Source organism: Misgurnus anguillicaudatus, chromosome 11 (genome assembly GCF_027580225.2).
Source record: "Misgurnus anguillicaudatus chromosome 11, ASM2758022v2, whole genome shotgun sequence".
NCBI lineage: Eukaryota > Metazoa > Chordata > Actinopteri > Cypriniformes > Cobitidae > Misgurnus > Misgurnus anguillicaudatus.
In genome coordinates, this window is record NC_073347.2 from 24,268,668 (window position 1) to 24,277,500 (window position 8,833).

The 8,833-nt window shown below is 36.6% G+C and overlaps 2 protein-coding genes across 2 annotated transcripts in view; one reads left to right on the forward strand and one right to left on the reverse strand.

The window, feature by feature from the left end:
• Nucleotides 1–12: 12 nt before the first annotated feature.
• Nucleotides 13–3,878, reverse strand: trmt5 (tRNA methyltransferase 5). Its single transcript, XM_073873382.1, has 4 exons — nt 3,202–3,878; nt 3,009–3,133; nt 2,282–2,933; nt 13–156 (listed from the first exon to the last, which is right to left on the reverse strand). The coding sequence occupies exons 1-4, from the start codon at nt 3,710–3,712 to the stop codon at nt 101–103; spliced, it is 1,344 nt and encodes a 447-aa protein (XP_073729483.1). The 5' UTR covers nt 3,713–3,878; the 3' UTR covers nt 13–100.
• A 445-nt stretch (nt 3,879–4,323) lies between these two features.
• The window catches only part of slc38a6 (solute carrier family 38 member 6), a 14,978-nt gene continuing 10,468 nt past the window's right edge, over nt 4,324–8,833 (forward strand). Inside the window, exons 1-6 of the mRNA XM_055170040.2 lie at nt 4,324–4,575; nt 5,385–5,506; nt 5,843–5,916; nt 6,209–6,261; nt 6,457–6,496; nt 8,580–8,658. Coding sequence (XP_055026015.1) covers nt 4,483–4,575; nt 5,385–5,506; nt 5,843–5,916; nt 6,209–6,261; nt 6,457–6,496; nt 8,580–8,658 — 461 coding nt within the window. The 5' untranslated portion in view covers nt 4,324–4,482. The remainder of the gene's footprint in view (nt 4,576–5,384; nt 5,507–5,842; nt 5,917–6,208; nt 6,262–6,456; nt 6,497–8,579; nt 8,659–8,833) is intronic.

Sequence of the window (8,833 nt, forward strand, 5' to 3'; positions counted from 1 at the left end):
TTTGTGTCAGTGTTGGTTTTGCCAAAGTCATGACTGTTTATTTAAAAATTTAAATTTAAAAGAAACTAAACATTTAAGGTTACAGAAGCAAGTAGTTAAATCAGTCTGTTGGTTCCTCACACTTCTGTTTCTTTGGGCACGGTTCCTCTGAGCTGTCTACAGAAGAAGAGAGACAAAACATTTCATCACATAAAAAGTTTTTCCCAGCTGTGATACGACAACTACCAGGTCTCTGACTCAAATGAGGCACGAAACTTGATGTATGAGAAGATTTGTGTGTTTATGGCTCAGTGTGTTACCTAAAGGGTCATCCAAAAATGAATATTCTGTCACAATGTATTCATTAAAATGCCTGTTATTTTCCCTGGAGAACGTGAAAATAATCACAATGAATTGATTGCAGAATAACAGGTTTTGTTTACATTATATGTGTGGGTGAACTGTGTATAATAATTATGTATATATAAATATACACACATATGCATGTAAATATTTAAGAAATATGTAACATTTCATATTTAAACTATACATATAAATATTTTTTTCTTAAAACTATATACGGTTTCATCGGACCCACGTGATACACGTCTGGATCCGAACTTTACTTCCGGTTTCGTTTTTATAATGGTCTGACTAGTTGCAAAACTAAACAAATCTCTTGAACAAATGCCTCGGCGAAAATAACAAATGTTTTGATTTCCTAGGTAATCTATGTGTTGTTTTTTTATTGTTATATAAATAAACTACGTTTAAAGTACTTAGTTGTTATTTATTCTTAACGGAGTTTACCGGAAGTTACGTGCGGACCGCGACAGCCGCTTGTTTATGTTGTTACTGCTGAAACGGTCTATACATCAATGTGTGTGTATTTACATGTACACAATTATTATACACGGTTCACAAACACATATATGATGTAAACAAAATCTTTTATTCTGCAAACAATTAGTCGCGATTAATCATCATGCAGCCCTACTTGAAGACTTTGAGTGCTTACATTTTGACGTGTTCCTCATACAAAGCTTATACTTGTTTTCTGAAGACTTGGAATATAGTGCAATATAAATATCTATTTAAAAATCATAATCCTAAAAGCTACATGTGTACAAGTAAATAATGACATCATTTGTATGAAATTGTCTGCAACATGATCTCACGGCAAGTCGTGTTATGGTCACAAAAAATGTAAATAATTTATTTGTGTCCATGGCACGAAATTCAGCTTTTTTCGTGCTTTGAGCATGAATGTCTTTTTCATGTTACGCATGAAAGTCCGTGGCACGACTTTCTTTTTCGTGTAATTTTATGTATTGTTTTCTATTTTTTCCCCCCTTATTTTTAAATCATTTTCGCTTGGGGTTAGATTTGGGTTAGGATGTACTTTTATGTATTGATTTCTACATGTTTTTCTTCCGCTTTTAAAAATATTCTCTAGGGCTGGGCAAAAAAATCTATTTTTCGATGAATCGTTTTTTTTTTTTTAAGTGGTCGATTCAAAATCGATTCTAAAAGGCCACAAATCTTTTTTTTTAATATTTATTTCCGCAAACATTGAACGTAAGATTAACGTTAATCTAATTACTAGTCTTCTCCACTAGACTGTTCTGACTCTTTTCAGCATACATTTTTCATCTTGCATCAAAATTTTATTGTATTTAACATAATTTTGTGCATTTGAAAATTAGAGATGGGTTCTGTTTTAAATGTATACAAGTGTATCTAGAATAAAAGAGTTTAATATACAGGTTTGTGGCTCTTAATTTCTTTTTATTAATTACCCCTGTACATTTATGTTCACTGTTCTTTTTTATAAATATAGTATTTGTATTAAATCTATATTCATCGAGCTGAATCGAAAATTGAGTCTAAAAATAGATCAGAGAATCGGAATCAAATCGAGAATCAAATCGATCTAATAGCTTGTAAATCGAAATTGAATTGATCTGGAACATCTGAATTGATACCCAGCCCTACTATTTCACCTGGAGTTGTGGTTTGGATGTCTAAAAATTTAACAAAAAAGTGATTCTAACCTCAACCCCAAGCGACAATGGTAAGAAAATAGGAAAAAACAATATGTAAAATGACACGATAAATAATTTGTGCCATGGACACAAAAAAACCGTTTATAGAAATTTGTGCTGAGCGACACAAAAAGACACTCGTGCTCAAGGCACGAAAAAAGCTGAACTTCGTGCCATGGAAACAACTAAAATTTTTTGGGACTATAACACAACTTTCCATGAGATCAGTCTGGTTTTACAAAGTGTATGTCTCTTACCACTGTCTTGCGTATGTTGGCTGTACAGGACTTTTCTTGGTAGAGTGAAACTCACGCACATCATCTCTTTATTAGGTGACACATTCCTGACCATGTGCACAGAACACTGTCCTTGCAGTGTAGTCTTTAAACTCGCCTCCACCCGCTCAATTACATCCCTCTGTGGGTCATCTTCTTTGGAGAACCCATAGCAATGCACCTGAGGCAGGTTGTCCTCACAGGTAAGGCCCTGCTCTGGCTCTGGACCTAGCAGACCTCGGAAAGCATCGAGAAATTCCAAAGCCAGCGCAGGGAGATTCATCACCACGTGAATTTTTTGCGAGCCCTTCATTAGAGCGGGCAGGCGCTCCTTCACGGGTCCCCGGATGAAGTCCCGCCCATCCATGTTAAAGGAAGTTATCTTTTTATCAACCTTGTTGAGTTTAGCATTGTGCTGGAGCCATCGGAACGACTCTGGGTTCAAGTCATTAGCAAGGATCTCGCAGCCTCGACGAGCTGCGGGGACTGCGAATGGGCCGACCCCGGCAAATACATCAACTACGGTATCACCACGTCGAAGGAGAGAAACTATGCGCTCGTGCTCTGTGCTGAGTCGAGGGTTCCAGTACACTCGAGAGAAATCGAACTCGTAAAACACGCCATTCTCACGTACCTGACAGAGAGAAATTAAATACAAATGTTATTTAAGATTAATTACTGAATTGAACATTCCTTGTGTCAGGCTTACCTTTGCCACCATGTTATCCTCTCCAGCCAAAACCTCCATCTGGAAGTTCCTGTAGGTGGAATCGATGGTGTTGGTCTTATTGACCACACAGGTAATACCAGGGTTCTTATCTATAATAACCTGACCTAGAAGTAAATATTGCCCATGAGTACATAAACGACAAAATATTTATGGTGATTTATTCATAGTTTACCAATAAGTTTTCTGTAGGGAAGTTGGTGGTCTCTCAAGTTCATGTGAGCGATGTGTCCCACTCTGCTAAATCCTGATGTCACATCCTGTCCCTCAGGAAGTACAGCTCGCAGTATCTCTTCACTCTTGAGATTCTCATAGGTGAGTTTGAGTTCATATCTCTGGATCTCCAGAGGGACCCCAAATGCTTTTAAATCTGTTGCCTCATCATTTCCAAATGAATCTGTTGACGTTATGCTGCTTGGATCTAGTAGGAGAAGCCGATAATCTCCATGATTGTTATCTTTCCCATCTGTATTATCTTCCTCCACAACACGTTTGATTCCAGGCCTGTGTAGCGCCACTTTCTTCAAACTTTTCACCACTTTGTTGAGAACATTGGTTGGTATGCGTATCGCAGGAACATTGACAGTCTGGGTAAAAGCATCTCGGTCAAGGTCTGTCATGCCCCGGACCGTGGAAGGGGGTTTGTAGAGCCCCAGATTAGTTAATGTTTGGGGTTGGTCAGCCATAATCTTCTGACAGTGGACCACAGTGGAGAATTTAATGTGATTTCTCACAGTCTGGTTCAAATGAGTACTGGAAATAAGATGGGAAGTGATACAACTGTGATGTTTTTGCAGCAGTATCAGGAGTCGGCAAGTTCTGTTAGTAAATGAGAAATAGTTTAAGAGTAACTTTATTATAGTACCACGCAACAGCAATAGTGTATATCAATACACAATCTCGTGCACATTTTAATGACATCCGCAACAGACTGATATATAACATACGACTTGCTAATCTACGAGTGCTTAAGCAATAAAGCTTGAAGACGTATTATCCATGACAACTAAACGGACACATAAGTATATGTTTATTTATTTCATATGATATACAAAATATCACTTTACCTGCTCCACATGCGTTCAAGCGTTTACGTCATTTTTAGGAGACGAACTCTGCGAGATGACTTCACGCAATGTTGCGCAGCCTGACCGCAGAATGATATCAAAGTATCGCGAGATCGACGCGACTGCATAGCTTTCCAATTGCTCTCGCGGTATTTTTGTGTCTGCGCAGCTCCGTATTAAGTAGAAACGCCCATTGGTTGGCGCGACTTGTGACGGTACAATAAAGAGACACATGACTGTATTTGGTCACGTGAACGAAGATGTTTATGTTGGTGAAAGTTTTAATGAAGTCGCCGGTGGTATGAGAGTGGATGATCCCGGGCACATATCCTGACGGCCCCGTTAGTATATAAGAGAAGGGGCGAGGGGAAAAGTAAAAATACACTACAATGGGGAAAAACGGAGCAAATCGCAGCGTCCAGGTGGAGAGCGAGTATGAGCCTATTGGAGAAGAGAGCAGACCCCTATTAGCGCCGCAGCAGGTACTAACCATATCTTGTAATCCACATAAAAACAAATATTTAATTTTTTTTGTTCATTTAAATAATTGAAATAGCAAGTATTGCTATATGGTAAATTTATTCGTGTTTGTGTGTGAAAAAATAAATACACTATATTTGAAAAGCTATAAACACATACAATTACTGTAGTATTCTTTAGTATTATAGCTTTATTAAAATTCCTGAACACTATAAATTAGTGTTTTTGAACCGTACCATTGTAAATATTAAATTAGTAAACTACAGTTTTTACTATCCTTTTTCAGTTGGCCTAGTTAATACTACACAATACATTAACAAAGTGTAATATTTACTATAATATACTACAATATACTGCAGTTTACGTTACTAAAGTTTACTATAGTAAGTTACACGTGAGATTTGGGCAGCATTCTAAAAATAAAGCTTCACCCTAAACCTTTTACTGAACATGAGTGGATCTTCTGTATTTTACTAGACATATGCTGCCTCAGCCATTTATGGTCACGTTAACATCATCACATGCTGATCTTATGCAATGTAAAGGGCTTTATGGAGAGGTTTTGCTTCCCTATAGTTTCTTAGAAACTATTTTTTTTAAACTAAACCCTTTTTATTTTATTTTTTTTAAACTTTGCATTCTGAACCAGATTTTCTTTAATAATAAAATCCAGCATTACAAAAAATGTGTCACATTTTATTTTAAAATTACATAACATGTTATACTGCTAGTATAGACTCTGTGTTCTTAAAGTGTGAAGTACGGCACCGTCCCTTAAAATATCTAATTCGGAATGTTTATTCGCTCACAGGATGTTCAGGTTAAAGGCGCATCCTTTGCCTCATCTGCCTTTAATCTAATGAATGCCATCATGGGGAGTGGCATCCTGGGGCTCGCATATGCCATGGCCAATACGGGCATCATCGGGTTTAGGTACACACCGACACACAATGTTCAAGGTTCTAATAGAAAATTAAGCTCTGTCGACAGACAGCACTATTGGCATATTGTCTGTTAGCATTTAAAATAAATGTGAAATATTCAAGCAAAAGTCAAGGTTACAGTAAGGCACTTGGAATGAAATTAAAAGGACAACTCAATAAATGTATTATTCATTTTACATTTAGAAAAAATGCTAGTGCTAACAGTATTTTTTTAACGTAATGCCTCAAATTCTGTCGAATGCTTAACTTGAATTCAGAACATTCCTGTAGGCGTCGATATCACACAGTTCTTGTTTTCTCAACCCTGCGTGAATGTTTTTCACAGTATTCTTTTACTGGTGGTCTCCAGTTTGGCTGCTTACTCGATCCATCTCCTACTGCTCCTTTGTGACAAAACAGGTAACTTCAGCTCTTCCCTTTTACCCTTCATTACCCTACCTTACTCTGTTTACACTGAATACCTCTTACCATAAGTATGAAATAAGAATACTGTCACAAACACATGGATAAAGAATCCTTGTTGACAGACAGTGGAATTGTGGGTCATTTCAAACACTGAGAAAATAAAAATAAAAATAAGATTTGTTTAATATAACTATTTATTATTTTGTTAGTCTAACCTGTGTGTGTGTGTGTGTGTGTGTGTGTGTGTGTGTGTGTGTGTGTGTGTGTGTGTGTGTGTGTGTGTTAGGCATCAGCTCATATGAAGCTCTTGGTGAGAAAGCCTTCGGCAGACCCGGCAAGGTCAGTTATTAATATTATAGATCTAATGCCCAGTATGTTTAAGATGCATATGAAGAGTTTATTTAATTATGTTTGTACTGTATGTGATGATTACCTGTTTTAGAGTAGGTATGTAATGAAAACTGTTTTGTCTTAACTTTAAGAACTCCTGTCACTCCGGTTAATTTTTTTTAAATTTTGATTAAATTTTTCCAGATCTTGGTGGCCTTTACTATTCTGATTCAAAACATTGGAGGTGAGGCCACTGGTGTTATTGTCTGTTTCATCCCAAAACATTAGCAGGACACATAAATGTAATTTTAATTGCCAATGCAGTTAGCATAGCAGGTTAGCTGCCAGCAATAACTACTGTATGGTGTTAAATGAGTAAAATTGAAAAAATTTCTAATATCTTTACTTTTTGTTTGTCTTTCTCACCACATTGCTGGCTGTATAAATGGTAGTACTAGTGAGTATTATATGTGTTGTGTTTTATCTGGTTGAAAGCAGACAGGACTTGTTACATGAATATACAAATATGCTTTTAATAGTTAAAGGAATAGTCTACTCATTTTCAATATTAAAATATGTTATCATCTTAACCAAGAACTGTTGATACATCCCTCCATCATCTGTGTGCGTGCACGTAAGCGCTGGAGCGCGCTGTGACGCTTCGATAGCATTTAGCTTAGCCCCATTCATTCAATTGTACCATTTAGAGATAAAGTTAGAAGTGACCAAACACATCAACGTTTTTCCTATTTAAGACTAGTAGTTATAAGTACTTTGACTCGCCTGAAAAGTCCGCTCCCCTTTTCACTCTCATAATGGGAGAGGGAGGGTGTTACTGCGCCGAGTCGAAGTACTCCCAAAAGTGCTATTACGCCATAAAATATAGTTCCTCTTTTAAATCCGCTTAGAAAAGCGCTACGTTTTATTTTGTACCACCAAACTTGCTCGTATAACTACTCGTCTTAAATAGGAAAAACGTTGATGTGTTTGTTCACTTCTAACTTTATCTCTAAATGGTACCATTGAATGAATGGGGCTAAGCTAAATGCTATCGAAGCGTCCCAGCGCGCTCCAGCGCTTACGTGCACGCACACAGATGATAGAGGGATGTATCAACAGTTCTTAGTTAGAGTAATAACATATTTTAATATTGAAAATGAGTAGACTATTCCTTTAAGTGTGCAATTTTTGAACCACTAGTGGCACCAAGCAGAATTGCAAATGAAGAGTTTGGTTCCAAAACGCGATAAACGCCATTTAAAAAAAAGAGTTACTACCAAAATCAGTATTGTATCATTGTGTTAAAAAGTAAATTCTTAATTTTATGCAAAGTCCGATATCCGCCGTCTTATTCTGTCATCTTTTCTCTGTTTTTTTCCCAAAACGCGATAAACACCACTCCTCCTTCTCTGCAGAATGCAATAAATCCGCTCCACAAATTACAGCGCACCATTCCACACACTGTAAACAATAATGGCGGCACGGAATACACACAGAATCCTAGTTTTCCTCATTTACTTTGTACTTCGTGAACAACAAACAAACAGTAACAAAATAATACTTCTGATTGCATTGATTAACCTGTGGTGTTTTTTTGTGGGGGGGGGATTTTATGAAAAACTCCATTATTTTACTCGAAGTCAACGAAAATCGAGCATGACCAAAACATTTTACAGCTGATTGCTGTCAAAAAAGTTCAGCGACGATGTTCCAAGGATGATAACCGCAATGACAGTGTTAATATGACAAAGTAAGTGTTTTGATTAATGCCATTAATGTTTTTTTTATCAGTGTATACTACTAACTTAGTCAACTAAATGAATATAGCATGGCAAAGATGAATGCACATTTATATATTGATTCATTAGATTTATAGCATTTTGAAAAAACATAATCCGTTTTTATAATACATTTTGAAAATCAAATTATGGATTTAAATTTTTAATGTTGTTATTATAATCTAAAGATGTTATGTGAAAGTTTGTAATAGAAAATAGTGGTTTTCATCTTGTCACTTTACCGAAATTAGACAAAATTGATTTATTGCGTTTTGGAACCAAACTCTTCAAATATTGTAAAAGTTTGGTTTTAACCCCCCACATTTGGTGCGTGTATGTGCATGTGACCATGCCATGTCTCTTGTTGCTGTTAAGCATGTTAATATATATAGTGACATCAGCACTGTTTTCTGATTTAAACTGGCTGTGTGTCTGCCAATGGTTGAAGTTGTGTTGATTTTATCAGAGTTGGCCGATGTATGTATTTAATGTGTACATTGGGTGTTGTGTAATGTGCATGTATCATGCTCTCTCTCTCTTTCTCTTTAGCCATGTCCACGTACATGTTCATCTTAAAGTCTGAAATACCTCCCACCATCACCAGTTTCATGAGCACAGAGGTTTCTGGGTAAATTACAATTTTTGACCATACCACATCTTAACACCTCAATATAACTAGGTAAGATTCAAGTGTCCCAACCCTAACCATAATGTATCAGGATAAAATGACAGATTTGTAAGAATGTTGTGAAGAACCAAGCTCAACCCTATGGCAAAACACTAGATAGCAACACGTTTATACT

Coding starts and splice junctions, on each gene's coding strand:
- trmt5 (XM_073873382.1), bottom strand. CDS start 3,712: ATGGCTGACCAACCCCAAACATTAACTAATCTGGGGCTCTACAAACCC. Junction 3,134..3,201: donor TCCCTACAGAAAACTTATTG/GTAAACTATGAA, acceptor ATTTACTTCTAG/GTCAGGTTATTATAGATAAG. Junction 2,934..3,008: donor AGGATAACATGGTGGCAAAG/GTAAGCCTGACA, acceptor TCTCTCTGTCAG/GTACGTGAGAATGGCGTGTT.